General features: G+C 40.2%; 1 protein-coding gene, 1 long non-coding RNA gene and 2 other non-coding genes across 4 annotated transcripts in view; 1 reads left to right on the forward strand and 3 right to left on the reverse strand.

Moving 5' to 3' along the window:
* LOC148158002 (uncharacterized) overlaps positions 1–16282 on the forward strand; it is a 277765-nt gene that overhangs the window by 154523 nt on the left and 106960 nt on the right. The gene's annotated exons all lie outside the window — the stretch shown is intronic.
* Positions 515–14053, reverse strand: LOC106930934 (transportin-2). The gene is made up of 25 exons (XM_015008803.2): positions 13952–14053; positions 12844–12943; positions 11988–12063; positions 11231–11380; positions 10887–10993; positions 10513–10646; positions 10142–10223; positions 9939–10061; positions 9725–9843; positions 9135–9195; positions 8809–8983; positions 8427–8579; positions 7685–7910; positions 7338–7509; positions 6941–7027; positions 6676–6783; positions 6434–6592; positions 6259–6346; positions 6025–6123; positions 5567–5662; positions 5400–5475; positions 5214–5313; positions 5047–5121; positions 4367–4502; positions 515–4149 (listed from the first exon to the last, which is right to left on the reverse strand). The coding sequence occupies exons 2-24, from the start codon at positions 12940–12942 to the stop codon at positions 4395–4397; spliced, it is 2673 nt and encodes an 890-aa protein (XP_014864289.1). The 5' UTR covers position 12943; positions 13952–14053; the 3' UTR covers positions 515–4149; positions 4367–4394.
* On the reverse strand, positions 11552–11619 carry LOC148158003 (small nucleolar RNA SNORD41). The gene has a single exon (XR_015764131.1). It is a non-coding gene; the product is annotated as a small nucleolar RNA SNORD41 (small nucleolar RNA).
* On the reverse strand, positions 13025–13092 carry LOC148158004 (small nucleolar RNA SNORD41). Its single transcript, XR_015764132.1, has one exon. It is a non-coding gene; the product is annotated as a small nucleolar RNA SNORD41 (small nucleolar RNA).

A 16282-nucleotide genomic window follows, 5' to 3' on the forward strand; every position in this document is an offset into this window, starting at 1 on the left:
TATAATTAAGCATTAATATTATTCAACTGAAGATTCAGCCTTGCTTGGAGCGTATTCACATTTTAGGACAAAGCATAATATTTACTATTGATAGCATCTCCTGCCCAATGTTGTCATTTTAGTGCTTGGTTCTTCACCTCCGGTATTATGCACCAATTTACTTTTTTTTTTTCCTCTGACCCACAATCAAGCATAACTTTAAACTGTCTAACACCTATGACCAGACTTAAAATTGAATTTACATTTTATTGATGGCATCTATGTGTCCCCAATAGGGTTAACTTCTTATCCAATATCCAAGGCTATTTTCACACAGGATCTAGTTGTTTTAACAGCTTTCAATAAATTTAATCATAACTTTTAGTATCTATTCAGGTCTTTCTCATCTGATCAACATTTGGTTCATATTTTGGAACAATATAGGGAGAGAAATTAATTCTGCTTAGATGTACTTACACTAGTAATTTATAATTCAAGGCAAAAAAATAAAATACAGGAAAAAAAAAACTCCAACTCCAGGATAATTCACGTTTTATTTTGTAGAAATTTAAAAGCAAAAAAACTGCTCATGAAGTCTCTAAGAGTGGCATTCATTCCATATTGTCAGGTGCCGTGGCACATAATCCAAACAAGACAAGTTTCAGATGTTACTCTCAACACAATGATTGTTCTATATATTTATCATTTACGGTACAAAACTTTCAGCCAACTCAAAGATCTAAAAAGGAAAAGGTTTCCCCTCTTCACAATTACTACATAAGGGTACATCAGATCAAATCCCACCTGCACCACAGGTCAGCAAAAAAGAAATTAAATTCATTTGCCAAGCTTTAGAATAGAAAAAGGTTGATTTGTTTTCCACATTTCCCCCTCAAATTATCTCCTGGCGTTGACTTGCCTTCAGCCCACATCAAATGTAACATAATCAGATGATAAGCTGTAAAACAAAAGAAAGCTTCTCTTTAAATAAAAAGAATAAAAAGAAAAAAAAAAACCTTTTGAAATCCAAAAAAATAAAAAATTGTGCACAATAGCACAATAAAATATATAAAACAAATCAAAATAAATAAAAAAAAACTGTCATGAACGTAAACAAAAACAAGAAAGAAAATAAGTGGAAAAACAGAGCATACATTGGAGTTTACTTTTTCTTTTTTTTTTTTTTAAAGAACCGAATTAAACATTCAACTGTATACGGCACAATTTCACTTGTGAGCGCTTGTCAATGCTTTCTTTTGCACCTCCAAATGAGCTGTGGTCTCACTGTGATGCTGCAGAAAGTGGTTTCAGATCCTAAACAGTCATATCAGTAACAAAAAAAAAAAAAAATCTATCACATTTGTGGAAGGAACCCCCCTCAAAAAAAAAAAAAAAAAAAAAAAAAAAAAAAAAAGAAAAACATCACATTAACCTACAAAATGCATAATCCATCAACAGAAGCTGGCATCTCTTTATTCAATCAGGCAGGAATAGATCTATTTTCATGAAAACACCTTCATCTTTGGAGTTTTTTTTTTTTTTTTTTTAAGCAACCTGACAACCAAAATCACTTGCTGACTGGCAACCAAATGCATCTGGGGGCTACATGAAAGCAGGCATGAGTCAGACTGTACTCCCTAGAACAATTTCAGAGTAGGGCTGGTGCAAAATTTTGTCTAAGAAGTACTTCTGTAAACACCAACAGACAAAAATCCACACACACCTCCAATGTAACCATCAACTATGGACAAGAACTTAAAAAATATAACCAACACTCCCACGGATAAGGTAACCAGTGTAATCTAAGAATTAAAATGACGCCCAGCATTCCCAGACGTAGCCTACACAGTATCAACAAGAGAACATATGGCAACAATCACTAGTTTGATAGGAAGCAGGAGCAGTACCATGTAAGTCCAGCAGCCAAGCTAGAAAACTGCTAAAACTCTAATGTTTAAGATCAGGGATGCCTCAAACATCAATAACCAAGAATAGAGATGCACTGAGAAAAGAAAAAAGGTTCAGTCTTGGATATCTGATATTTTCCCAGTCAGTGAATGCCCCATGTGCAATACTCTTAAGTGAAGATTCCTCTAAGGTAGCCAATTTCTATATCAATAATGTTTAAATTGAATTTAGAGGAGGCTCTGCAACCTATTAAAGCATATTTGGGGTTTTTTTAAGCTGCAAGAAAGCAAGATTTGATTTTTTAATGCATACGTTCACAACCTTTTGGAAACCTTAAAGTTAACATGTTCAATTAGTTTCTTGGTCTCCTTTACCGCAAAGCGCCACATGGTGGCAGTACTGCTCTCCCAGTATGGATAATTCATCTTTCAAGAGCCACAAAGAAGCAAAAACAGGATTAATATTCTGATGTGAAATTATTTTATTCTTTAACTCAAGGCTACCACCCCATATGAGGTTGCAGTGAAAACTTTACATCTCCTTTAGTGACCAAAGCTAAAAGAAAAAAAATAGCATAAATAGAGCCTTGTTTGTGTTTCCAAACAGTAAGGTCTGCCAAGGCCTTAAGGATCTACATTCTTTAGGGAATACACAAGGAGACACTTGTTTCAGTAATGCTGACTGCCGACATACAATCTTTGCATTAAAGTAGTAAATCTAGCACATATGGCAAGAACCCTCCTCTTCTCACACTACAAATAACACAGCTAATATTAAGACTGGAATAAAAAAAAAAAAGTGACGTTTATCATTTATTCTTACTTTGCATTAATGGGTTTTAAACCCGAAATCAGAATCGGCTAAAACTAGTACTGGTGGCTGAAAGATTAAAAAAAAAACAAAAAAAAAAACACACAATCGAGATCGGAAATTGGCCACTAAAATCTGATCAGTGCATCTCTAACCCTGAAGTTTGAAGAGAGAGGCAGAAACCATTTCCGATGCATTAATGGGTGCAGTGCCTTCTTCCTATGATCCTATTCATCCCCGTTTAGGAGTTACGAATCTATGGCCTCGCTTAAGTCTTACTCTTAACTTTATTATCATTTTGCTTACAGCAGTCCTAAAAGTCACTTATCCAGAGAAGCTAACAACTTCAGCATATTATCACTGTACGTCTTACAATAGAAATTATATTTCATCGGAACAGGAATAAAAAAAAAAGTGCATTTATACCAGTAGAAACTCATTCTTGGTGATTTCTGTCAGCGAGTCCGTTTCTTTAAATATACTAACAAAGCCACAGCAGCGAATACGATTCTTGATCTGCTTACAGTATTAGCAATCTTGATGCATCAAACATGAACTTATTTCCTGAATCTATCTATAGCTGGTCTTAACGCAAACAACCTCGGTTAAAACTATAGGGGGCGATGATTAGAATGATCGGAGGGGGACACACGAACCAAAGCGGCAGACGGCCCGAAAACTGACGATTAATGCTACAAATAAACGAGACATTCACGTGAACATGCAACTTAAAGCCTAGGTTATGTGGATTATAGTATGTTGGAACTGGGTTGACGTAAACCTTAACTGCTTCTGTTGACGGGAAAGAAATAAAGTCCTACACTTAGAAAGGAAATCTACGGATCAGACGGAAATGTACATATGAACAGAGATGCGCGTTTGTGTGAGTGTGCATATAGAAAGGTGTATGCAATTTTCTTGGAAAAGGTGCAAAGGTTCTGTGCACATCGTTACAAAGTAAAAGCATCCGTTTTCTGTTTTAACAGCTACATGTGAGCGTCCTACATGCTTTGTAGTATTTGCTGGTTCGGATAATTACTTTTGGTACCTATCTGCCCACCCCCCTCCCCTTCCAGACGTCACTAACTTGTATGAACAATCCAATCGTGAAGACGGAGGGGGGGAGGGTCTGAACTCTGCCCCCACCCCCCACCCCAACCCCGCTGTGTTGCCCTCACCTCCCTGAACATCCCTGGATTGCGGTTGGCGAAAGTCACTTTTGAGTTTCTAGCAGTGAGGCATTTATTACGAGAGGTATACATATATCCCTGGTTTACCCTCCCTCAGCTACCGCCCTCATCCCACCCTCCCTCAGAGACAAACAGGGCGCAGGGGAAAAGGAGGCCATCCGCAGACTGGAGGATCGGGGCCAGTCGCATCCCTCCAGCTCCACTTTCTCCCCATGATTTGGGCAGTGCAATGAGTTCCCCTGTTACCCTCCCCTTCATGAACCTAAAAGAAAAATAAAAAAAGAAGAAAAAAATAAGTCTTTTTACGGGAAACTTCACTGGTCAGAAACACCTACACTGGTGAAGAGTGGGATTCTGGATCAGAACAATGAAATTGGGAACAAAATGTATCATTAGTTCTCAATGAGCTGGGTGTTTCATCACATCCAGAGGCTTTCGACTTGGAGGAAATGACCTTACGAAGGTAAGGACTTACTTACTTGACAGGTCAGTGGAACAAGGGTTGGATTAGACACCGTAGCAGGCCGATAGTCGCTCTTTCAACAGAGGGGGGAACTGCTCAGAGAACTGCTGCCAGTTCTCTTCCCCCACCTGGTCCTTGAAGCCATGCAGGATCTGCAGAGAAAAACAAAAAACATCTAAGCTCTAACACGCTTCATAGCTGAATCTGCACTGGGAGGCTAATGGGCGACCATTTATATCTGGTGACGTTGAACAGAACCAGAATGAGGGGAAAAAAAAGAAGATTAAAATTATATTTGGTATGGGGGTAATAAGTCACATCACACCAAGATACATCTGGTGAAGGTATTAAGGGCAATTAGAGACAGGCCTAATTGTCTCTAATTGCTGGACAAATTTATTGTCCAGCAATAAATTTTGCTGGACAATAAATTGTAACAGTAATTATTGCGATAAGCGATAATATTGTTGTTCAAAAAGTAATTTATCGGTAATAGTGTAATAACACAAGTTTTTCCTCTCAAAGACCAATAAACTTTGAGAGGGTTTTGTGAAAGAGGTTTGAGCCACACTTCTCAGAATCATAATAATCCGCACCTTGGAATCAGATTTCGAATGTCTGATGAATGATCATCACAGTGTGGTGAGCAAAGACCAAGCAGGGAAAGATTGGGATTACTCCTCATCTGTCACTTGCCTTATAAAACATATCTCGCAGGTCGTCCTTTGGGTTGACCCATGAAGCCACAGCGTCACAGAAGAAAATAAAGTCCTGCAGAGATGAGATTTGTTCTCTTAGTACACCAACATGGAACTGGCGTGGTTTTATAATCAGACATGTTTAGCAGAAATAAATCATCTCACCTGTACAACTCCTGCAGGATTGACACCAATCATAACGCAGATTCCCCGAAAAGCCGAGTCCTTCTCCTCGTTATCTCTAATATTTCTCAATGACGTGCACCTTTTATATAAAGAAAAATAAAAACATTATAAACAAATATGCTTTAAAACTATTTTCAAAAATAGAAGCTTTTGCAAGTGACGCACCAGGGTCTGATGAAATGCTGCAGCTGTGGGGCCACTTCCTGAGGGCAGACGAACCCGAGTCTGCCGATCGTAATGGCTGCAGACGTGAAAATGCAACAAAAACGCTTCAGGTCATCTGTTGGTCTGTCCAGAGCACAACTCGTGTGTGTCGGTGATTGTGTGTGTACCTGTGTTTTCCAGCAGAGTTTTGGGTGTGTTGGGTCTGTTGATGATCTCCACCAGATGAGGGAGGACCATGCCGACGTAAGGCTGCATCTCTGCACCTACACAGAGGAAGAGCAGAGAAGACAAATGAAGACAACTGAAGAAAAAAAAATAAAAATACTGCAACAGATGTATGTACTTCTATAAGATACTGATCTTCATATCTTATACATACATATGTAAGTATAAATACATAAGACAAAAGAGCAACACAGTTTCCAAACAAGAAACATTTATACATTTATCTTACAAGACTAGACTCTACCCTAAACTAGAACCATGAAATATTCAGTATCTGGATCAGAAAATGTTTTGGGAACAAAATGTATCATCGTGCATCAATGAGCTGGGTGTTTCATCACGTCCAGATACTGAATTAAGAACAGAAATAAGTCATTTAAACCAGGAGCAGCTCTCTTACCCATTTGCATAGAGATCTCCCCGATGGCCCAGGTGGCGTTGTTACACACAGAGATGAACTCTGGATTCAGGTTGAGCCCCAGGATGGGCATAAACTCAGCTGGAAGGAGGCAAAGCACAGAATGCTTACAAAAAGATAATGTTACTTATTTTCGGGCTTAAATAGTTAAAAATGAGCCACGTACGACAACAGCGGATACAATTTTATTTCTAAGTAACATTTAAAGTGACTAACCAATGCAGGGCTTCACATGGAGGAAGCACGCCTTGGTTAGATCCCCCAGCAGGGCGAAGGAGCTTTGCCTCACTTCAGGCATGGTGTCCTGTGACAGAACCAGAGAACTTACTGTTACACTTAAGTAAAAAAAAACATATCCACAAAAGTGAAGAGTCAAAAATTCTGTTCACACCTGCATGCACTGAAAAAGAAGGGTCATTATATTCGATCGAGCCACTAGCTGCTCCACGTGGCCACCGAGCCCCTCGGCAAGCCCACTCAGCAGATCCAAGGCCACGATCATAAAATCCTTGTCTGGAGCCTCGTACTGGTCAGGATGCTGGTTGTACATCTGGACAGAGAGGAGAGGGAGTAAGTTTCACGTGTGTGGAAACTCTTGAGAAGAAAAATGTCTGGCTCAGGCCAGGTTCTCACCATGGCCTGAGCAAGCGTCTTCTGGACCAACGTGACGCAGCGCTGATAAACAGGCTCACAATACGGCAGGAAGCCGCTCTGCAGCGCTGTCGCTACGGACGACAGACACTGGAAGAAAAACACAGCAGTTTGGGGGTTTGCTTAAACATGATGGTAGCTAGAAAACTCAGGTTTAATTTATGATTTTGGTAATTAAAAAAAAATAAATAAAAAGTACTCGTTTGCTTTGGATGAGAAAATATATTTTTACCCAAAAGATACTCACCTCTAATAATGGGAAAAGATCCTTGTCTTCATCTTTCAGCTGATTCCACTTTGCTATTAAAGGGGGCATCAGCTTCTGAATGTACTCCTAGAAAACATGCCTCTGATTAGTGATGAGTAAATAAAGCAGAGAAAAAAACCATTACAATACTGCTAAAGTAGTTATGACCTAGTTTGTTTTTACGTTAGAATTGCAATTTCAATTTCCTCCAACAAGACACGCCTTCAATGGCAACAGACAAAACACTTGCAAATTCTCTGACAAGAGTCCGCCTATTATTGTCTCGTCTATGCAAATCTAAACGCATCATCTCAAATGGACTCAAATCACAAAACTGAGGTCATAGAGGCAAGAAAGAAGGGAAAAAAAAGAAAAGAAAAAAAAAGACGACACTTACAGGTTGATTAAGATGGTGACCCACTGAATCTGCCAAAGTCCCGATAGCATCGTAGAGGATGAGGAGATTCTTGTGCTGGTACTTTCCGAAGGCAAACACCAGCGTGTCCAGGATGAAGCTCAGGTAGGGGACCAGTTCTGTGCACGCCTCCTCCTCCAGGGTGGCAAAGGAGCTGAAAACCCAAGATGGAAATTCTTATTTTTCTCAATCTGGGTGTAATTCATAAAGCTTAGCACAAGCAGAACGTGTGTCAGAGGAGGGGAAAAAAGTCTATCATAGTTAATCAATGTGCAGAAGTTATTATGTCCACATAAAGGGGAGCGGAGGAGGAGAGGAAAGCTGCTCACCTGCAGGCGGCCTCCTGCACCCTCTTGTTGCTGTCCAAGATGCGTTTCAGGAGCTCCGTCATGAGGGGCTTGAGGTAGGAGTCTGGGGGCTGGGAGACCACCCAATGCGCGTAGCGACTCAAGGTCCAGCAGGCGATGGAGCGCACCAGGGCCTTCTTGTCGCTCAGACTCTGGATGAGGTGAGGGATGAGCTCAGGCAGGTAGGGCACCATGCCCTGCATGCAACCTGGGCCAGAAGAAAAGGAGAAAATTTACTTTAACAATCCGACAATAAACAGAGCGAACTGAATGATAGTGGCTGCACAAGTGACAGTGATTTCTTCATGAGCTGTTCTAGATGTCGATAAACATTTAAACACAGAAGGCAGCCCTCGCTGGTTAGACGAGAAGAGAAATCAGCTGGAGAGCAAAATCCGACAACTTTTGTTCCCTGTGCAGGATCAGCATTTCTGATGTCAAAACTTCAGCATGGCTAAAGCACTGCTGGGCCAAGTCTGTGAGCAAATGCTCCACTGCACCAACTAGAGTCATTAATTATTCAGTATCTGGATCAGAACGTGTTTTGGGAACAAAATGTATCATTTTGTTTCAATGAGCTGGGTGTTTCATCATGTCCAGGTACTGATGAGTTAAAAATAAAATGGTCACCATGCAGAAATTCAACATTTCAATATTTCTTTGGATAGCTGAAGACACCATGGCCAACAGCTACAGCAACAGAAGGACATTCTGCTAATCTGACCTTCAGCTATGGCTCCAAGCACCAGGATGCCAGACTCCTTGATGACCCAGTCCGGGTGGAAGAGCAACCCTTTCAGAAGCGGCAGAAGGTGGGGCAGCAGCTCGTCACGGAACACGTTGGCCAGAACGTCGAGCGCTGCAGCTGAACACTTTCCTATGATTTTAAAATAACACAAAAGAAGGGAGGGAATAAATCACATGATTATTTAAATATACAGACAGATTAACAAGGGAGGTTTCAGTTTCCATATTTGAAAATCAATTAGGTGGGTTCAGAAATAAATCGCTTACTTTTACTAAAATTGAAATGAGGACCAGACTTGCAGCCTGAAAAACGCACACATCCTTTTCTGACCCCAGTGACTAAATTTCTCATTACTTACGCAGGTTCCAGTCAGTCAGCGCATCGTCGTCGTCATCATCATCCTCATCTTCGATGTCTTCGTCCTCTTCGCCCTCCCCTCCTTCGTGCTGCAAGGTGACAGTGCGCGACTTGTGGAAGCGGGGCTTGATGTCCTGCTCGCTGTCCGGCACCGCCTCGTCTTCCTCCACGTCTCCCTGAAAAAGCAGGAAGTACCGCCTCAGCACCAAGCTGGCTGCTCCGTCATAACGAGCTCTTTGCAGTAAATTCAATCATGAATGTCTCCGGCGCGTCAGCAAGAGCGCAAGACACCTTCAGCATCTGCAAAGTACCAAATACTGTTCTTACCTTCAATAGTATGATGTCGATCTCTGAATACTTCATCCCATTTACTAGAACAGGGATCAGTCTAAAGAGGGAGAAGAATGAATTGGTTACAATGCCTTGTTAAAGTGTTCACACCCCTTGTACTTGTTCATGTTTTGTGAGTTTACTCAAAACTTCAAAGCATTTGGTTGGGACTTTAGTTAGTTGACGGATCAATATAAAGTAGCGAAAGGGGGACGTTGCAGCTGCAAGCCTTTACCAATTGGATTTGACTAGGCCGTCCTAAACCAAACATGCTTCGTCCTGAAGGATGTGAACGATATCAAGCTTCATCTATTGACTCTGACCATCTTCCAATTGCATGAAGAAGCTAAGCAACTTCTTAGCCTAACATTGCTGCTGCCACCATGTGACTGAATGCGTTTTGTGTGCAAGTAGAACTCGTTAACTCTGAACCACTTTCACATCACACTTCTGCAACAAACACACAACCACCCTTTCAGAACCTACAATACGATCCGAAGAAATCCTGGATCAGGTGATGATTGAATTTATTCCCCAAATTCAACAGTAAACCACCAGACTACACTAATAGTGCAAAAGTTACTCACTGCACCAGATGTCCAGACAGCGCCTCCTTACAAATGGGTTGCTCTGCTAGAGTCAACCAGAACTCGCAGGCTTCCAGAGCCACGTTCTCATCAGGATCCTGAGTCCGCTGCAGCATATACTGTAGGAGACGGAGAAAACAGAGTTCATCGGATGCCCAGTATGGACAAAACTTTCGCTTAGCTTCTCTAAAGCCGCCTGCTGGCCTGAACTCACCTGAATGATGCTGTGCATGTGGGGGATTAGGCGGTCGATGCGGACTTCCAGCAACATGACCAGCGCTCGGCACACGTTCTTACGGACCTCAGAGTCTTCATCTGCTGCCAGCACAAACAGACTCTGGAAGGGAAGCAATGTTAAGGATGCAAACCGTTTTAAAATGCATGCACTCATTTAATGACCGTCACAAGCCAACTAACCTCTATAAAGGTGTCAATGTTGTCCATGAGCGCCTGGGCTCTCCCGATGATGAACTGGTTCACGCAGGCGATAGCGTGGGACCTGCAAGAAAAATCAGTCCATCAGCATGGAAGAGATTTTTGTTTTTTAAATAAACAAATATAACCTTTTTCTGCACTGAATAAATATTTTCCCTCATTTAAAACATTCTCAAAGTTACAAAAAAAAGAAAAAAGAAAAAACTGCTTTACAAGGGAAACCAAGCTGCTGACAGATTGCTAGTTCTGATCACAGTAAGATGTCAGGAATTACTTTAGGAGCTGCAAAAACCATCTACAACGTCTCCAACTGCATGAGACACACAAGTAGCATTTCCTGCTCTCTCCTGTACCTAATCTTTGGACTGCAATGCTTGAAGAACTGAAGAAATTTAGGTATCATAACGTTGAGGGGCCTGTTCAGAGCGTCGCTGTCCAGCAGCTCCGACGAGTCCTCGCAGATCTTCTGCAATGCCCCGAATGAGCCCTGAGACACGGACATACACAGAAAGGCTGTCAAATCAAACGCAAACATAGACGGAGACACAGAGGAGAGAACGAGACGAAATCAGAAGATCGACGTAGAGAAATGGGGATTAAAAGCACTGCACACATTTCAACTTTCAATCCGAGCTTTAAACTCGGTCTAAAGAAGTACAGCTAGCCATCAGGAAGTAGATTTTGTCTAAAATAGAGTTATAAAAGTCGCAGCTCTGTAGATACTGACCTCACAAGTGTTGTAATCCTCCGAGTCGAGCAAGTTGCAGAGCTGTGGGAGCAGCTCTGGCCATGATTGCAGCTCTCCTTTGGAGGCGATCGTAGTGATGAGGATGCCTGGCAGAGCAGAGGAGGCAGAGATTATACACCAGCCTCCACTCACGTTTAAAAATCAAACATACGGTCACAGTTTTTGCAGGCGTTCTGGATCAGACAGTATGAATACAAAGACCTTCACGGGTACTCAGATGTTTATAATGCATCATCTCCAGAAAGTAACAGAAATGACGAGAACAGCTCATTAGCTTCATTCATTTATTTAGGGAGGAGGAAAAAAAAAACAAAAAAACTCACCAATTGTGGCCCGGATAAGCGGCGACGGATCGCCGATGCTGTTGAGGCATTCTCGCTTGATGAAATCGGAAACTCCTGAAGGAAAGTTCTGGTAGTGGGCCTTAACATTGTTCTTCAGTATCAAACCACTCAAAGAGCGAGTCGGCTCATCTGAGCAGAGAAGAAATAAAGACATTGATGTACGAATCGGGTGAGAGGAATACATGAAAGAAAAAAAGTCACTTCTAGAGAATTTACTGATTTGTATGTTAACATCATAAGAATTAAGGGCATAAAAAGACAGACATAAGAATCTGGTGCATGTTACGCAGGCATGTGGTTTCAGATCAGACAGTATGAATACAAAAACCATCAGTGGAGGTCAGGTGGTTTTAATGCATCATTTCCGATCCACATGTATAGTCAGGCTAGCAACAGGCAAGCGAGTCATCAAGTCATCTTGATTTGATTTATTCTCTGCCGAAGTTACAGATTCAGCTGATTTAGTCATTTTCTGTCTTTGTTTACATTCTAATGAAAGGACAATCCAAGCTAAACACTTGTAGTTCAAGTGTAGGCACAGAATGACTTAGAACTGCGTCAGCCTACTTCAGACCTGTTGACATTTCCACATGTAGAAAAATGTCCCCAAACATGATTAGTGAAGCAAGGAAGACATGTTGACAGCTTGAAAAAATCATGAATTAATAAAACATGACAAGTTCATCTTCAAATTCCTAGAGAAGTGTTTGAATTCAACCAAACGCCATATGCTTACCTTCAGTTTTCAGTCTTGTGAGGACAAAGATGAGATAGTTGTTGAAATCGGGGAACTGATTGAGTTGTTCAAGTTTCTAGTAAAGCAGTTAAGGACAATGTTATTCACCAAAATCAGACGAAACACACTGAGGAACTGTTTAAAGTTTAGAAGCTCAAGCTTTGTTAAAGTGCTTGTGCTACACATGTCAAATTAGCTCAATATTGAATTCAACAACCACTGTTAATCATTAGCATCAATTTTACAAAAGGACACACTCATTTACAGATGCACAGCCAAATCTGGTGGTGGCTGGTTTATATTCGGCTCCAGACTTTGACATTGTAACTACTTTAATTTCCCTTTAGGATTAATAAAGTATTTTTGAATTAACTGAGTTCATTTGACAAGGAGATAGTTTAATTTCTAAAAGCAGCATTTGCAGGTTTATGGCTGTATGCAGACACAGATCTAACCAAAGAATCTATTGCCAAAATTAAACAGCAATGATTTTTAAAGATGTTCTATCATTATCAAAATGCATCACAAAATAGCATGTCTATCTTTATAACTTTTTGATAATCTCAGGGAGGAGGGATGAATCTACAGTAATTAAAGGAATACACACGGAAACTCTGGTCTTAGCAATGCTACCAACATTTAAGGTTAATGTAAAAATGCCAAATTAAATTGTGAGATCAGTGTTAATTTTTAGAAGAACGTTCATGGACTTCCCAATGGTCACAAAAAATTGCAGACACACTATAGAACATTTTAAAACCTTCTTTTTTTAGTGCTGAAAGAGAAATCAGAATCTGCTCAAATCCGTATTGGAAACTGATGGGTTACCCCTTAAAATTACACTGCAGCAGGATACTTGTTGGACTGCTCTTTGTGTGACAGTGTTGGGCGACTGGGAGTCTTTAAGCAGCTGGAGGACCTGCTGGAGTCCCTGTTCATCTGGCTGCCACTCCATCCTGTTGACACAGAAACAGCTACACTTCAACATGTGTGGTGAGATGCACGCAACACGCAGAATATGGTGAAGGCATGTGGTTTCAGATCAGACAGTATGAATACAAAAACCATCAGTGGAGGTCAGGTGGTTTTAATGCATCATTTCCGATCCACATGTATAGTCAGGCTAGCAACGAGCTACGTTCTACAGGCACCAACGCAGCGCTGGCTCAAGTGGGAACAAATCCTGTCTGCTAGCAAATGGGTTTTAAGTAGAACATGTTTGCGGCACAAAAACAAAGCCATTAAACCACACGACCAGCTAAAATCTCCGTGACCCGGCTTAACCACCTCATGTTAATCCTATCTCCGCCCCCACGCCACCCGGTCCGCCAGTCCACACAGCTGGTCTCAATATTTTAGCCCAAATTTCGTTGCCAGCGGGTGGGCCAAAGACACGCGGGTCATCGGAGGAGACGCGTGCAAAGAAAAGTTATGAGGAAACAAATGCGCTACGACCGGGCACTACCGCGATGCGACCACCAGAAAGAATATAATGGCGCGTTATTCCGACTGAATAATACACTGGTAGTTTAGCATGTGGCATGTTTTAATTGATCTACTCAATACAGCAGACCTGATGCTGCAAAAGTTGCCCTTCTACTTCAGGCCTACACGGTGAGGTAGTTCCCCCGGGTGTGCTCACAATGTGCCCCGGGTTGAAACTAATAACTCCCCCGACTGTAACAAAACAGACCCGATCTATAATTATTCTGAGAACCAGAAGTGTCTAACACATGTTTAACGTTACACGCTACTGACACAAATTCAGTAGTAATTTTAAAAATTAGCTGAACACGTTTTCCCGGCTACCGTTAGCCGCTAAGCTGCTAATGCTAAAATTACTAGCCGTGCTAACGTCGACATTAATTTTGATAGTTGCTTCATCAACATGTTTTCTAAAGTGCAGTGCGAACGACGTAATAACATACTTTGTTGAAAATAAGCCCCTCTGAAACTGTACCTACAATATTGATTGGAAAGTTGTATAATCAGTGCTGGGCCGCCCGTCTTCTGCTTCGTATCAGTTCAAATGAGCACGCCGACTTAAATTGACCTACAGCGGCTTCCGTTAAGCACAGGATTTCAGATAGTTAAGGTCACGCGAGATTATATGTAAAACTTGCGCTATGAATAAAATAGTCTTCCCATTTTTATAAACTTTTTCTCACAAAAAAAGCGAAAACGTCTTTTTATTATTTCGTGTCATTACTGATGTTATTTGGCAAATGAATGTATCTTAGGTGATTGTGACATTTTAGACTTTTGTATTGCAATAACGGTATCTTCCAAATGTCTTAACTGGTAACTTCCTTGAATGAATATTTTGTTTTTAAGTATCTAGGGGTAGTCTAGTGTACTTCAGAGAAATGGTTGTGACATGGCTTATTACATCTAAGTATGTCAGATCATCAACCACTTTTGTGTATAACCTAAGAAAGCACAAAATACAATTTTCTAATTAATTCATTAAGGGGGAACGCTATCTAAGCTGATTTGAGTGTTCACAAGACATGATTTATCGCCAAATGAAGCCTAAGTTGTACAACTCTGTCATAATGTTATTACTTAGAGCCTTCAGTATTTTCTGAGGTTGTACAGATTCACCTGACTGACATTCTAAAGTGTCCATTTTCATGCTATTAAAAACAACAACAAAAAAAACGGTGAAAATAAAAGCACATCTAATCTATTATTTTTGTTTTAAGAAAATAAATTTAAAATAAATTTAAAATAAGTTTTAAAAATAGTTTTAAAACTTAACATGTTTTGATTGAAATAGTCTAATTATAGTTTTAAAAATGGTAACTTATTCCGGCCTATTGACCTTTATGTTACCTGTAGTTACAGCAGATTGTCTGCTATTGTTTGAACTGCCATTTGTCTGTGTGGGAAGCAATCAGGAGAAGTTCCAGCTTTCACACTCATTTGTGAGAAGTCATAAAACAGCAGGAGTTCAGGAGAGTCTCTGCTCTCACTTTATTTAAACAAAGGGGACAGATGGCCTTAGATCGTTAATTGCTAGGACTTTTAAAAAGTCAGAGACAGCTCCTGGTTGGATGAGCAGAGGTACGCTTTATTTGAATAAATTAAAGACAAGAATGCGCCTTTACTATAAAACTTTCTACACATGAGTGACAAATCAGATTTGCTCTTGCAATTCTCCAAAGATGTCTTTGCACATCTTTGCTTTCCTTTCTATCTCCCTTCTTCTTTTCCATTTGTCTCAGGTAAATGAATGTATGTCTCTGTTGTTCTGCAGTTTCTGTTGTAATTTTATCCGTTGTTTTCTATTGGATTAAACTCTGTAATCCTGTGACGTCAACACTCATTGTTGTTTTCTGTGTGGCTACACGCGGCCTACCGGAAGAACCTGGGATCCGTAAGAAGATTGAGCCACAGAGTTTTCTTAAGAAATATACTATAACTTAAAATCTTCAACAGTTTCGAGAATAAACCTCTCAATTTAAAGAGAAGTCAGGTGCCAGTAACAAGTCAAAATACATTTTGCACCTTGAACAGTTAAAAGCAACACCTTTGCTGATATTTGCACTGGTTGAGGTTTTGTTGTTGGTCACAGGTTCATACACTCTGTAAACCTGAGAACTTTTGAAATTAATAACTGTATAGCATATAATATTTACACTACAAACAAGGTAAAGTTCAAGGGAAACTGTTATTGGCGTACACAGTTCTGTGTCAAAGACAAGCTAATCCATCCTTTAGTCATGAGACAAAGTCTTGACTCTTGGGGAATATTTCACAAGTCTAAAGAAGGCAATACCATCTTGTAATTCTCAAAAAGATAATAATGCTGGCCCAAAGTGTTTTTGTTTTTTGTGTTAGTTTTTTTTTTTTACTTTCATTTGAAAATATAAGTCAACATTTAAATGTAACCAGAATTAAGATTTACACTCAACAAGTAAAACACTTTGGAAATTCTGCATGCTTTGTAGAAAAATCCAGGTATGAGCTCACCAAATGCATTTAAAGATGTGGATGTGATATCTCTGTATTTTAATGGTAACATAATTATATTGGGAGATGCTTGATCCTTGGACTCACTCTGACCCCACTTCATTCATAGAATGCAGTTTTAAAACACACACTACTAACAAGACAGCTTAACTTTTTTGATTTTTTTTTAAAGCTTATAACTATAATTGTAGTTATAAGTTTCAGCATGATTGATAGGCAAATAATATTGCACATGACTAAAATAATCTCTTTATGACAATGAAATTATGATCTAAACATTTTCCCCCTCCAAAAATACTGCTTTAATCCAAAATTATTAT

The sequence above is a fragment of the Poecilia mexicana genome, unplaced genomic scaffold, assembly GCF_051168715.1.
Source record: "Poecilia mexicana isolate PSO_F unplaced genomic scaffold, ASM5116871v1 scaffold_8, whole genome shotgun sequence".
NCBI classification, from domain to species: Eukaryota; Metazoa; Chordata; class Actinopteri; order Cyprinodontiformes; family Poeciliidae; genus Poecilia; species Poecilia mexicana.

What these genes read in the sequence shown, in the direction of transcription:
- LOC106930934 (XM_015008803.2), bottom strand. Translation starts at nt 12,942, where the DNA reads ATGGAGTGGCAGCCAGATGAACAGGGACTCCAGCAGGTCCTCCAGCTG. An exon ending in ACATTGACACCTTTATAGAG is followed by an intron (nt 10,062 to 10,141) that starts GTTAGTTGGCTT and finishes CTTCCCTTCCAG; the next exon opens with AGTCTGTTTGTGCTGGCAGC. An exon ending in TGCGAGATATGTTTTATAAG is followed by an intron (nt 4,503 to 5,046) that starts GCAAGTGACAGA and finishes TTTTCTCTGCAG; the next exon opens with ATCCTGCATGGCTTCAAGGA.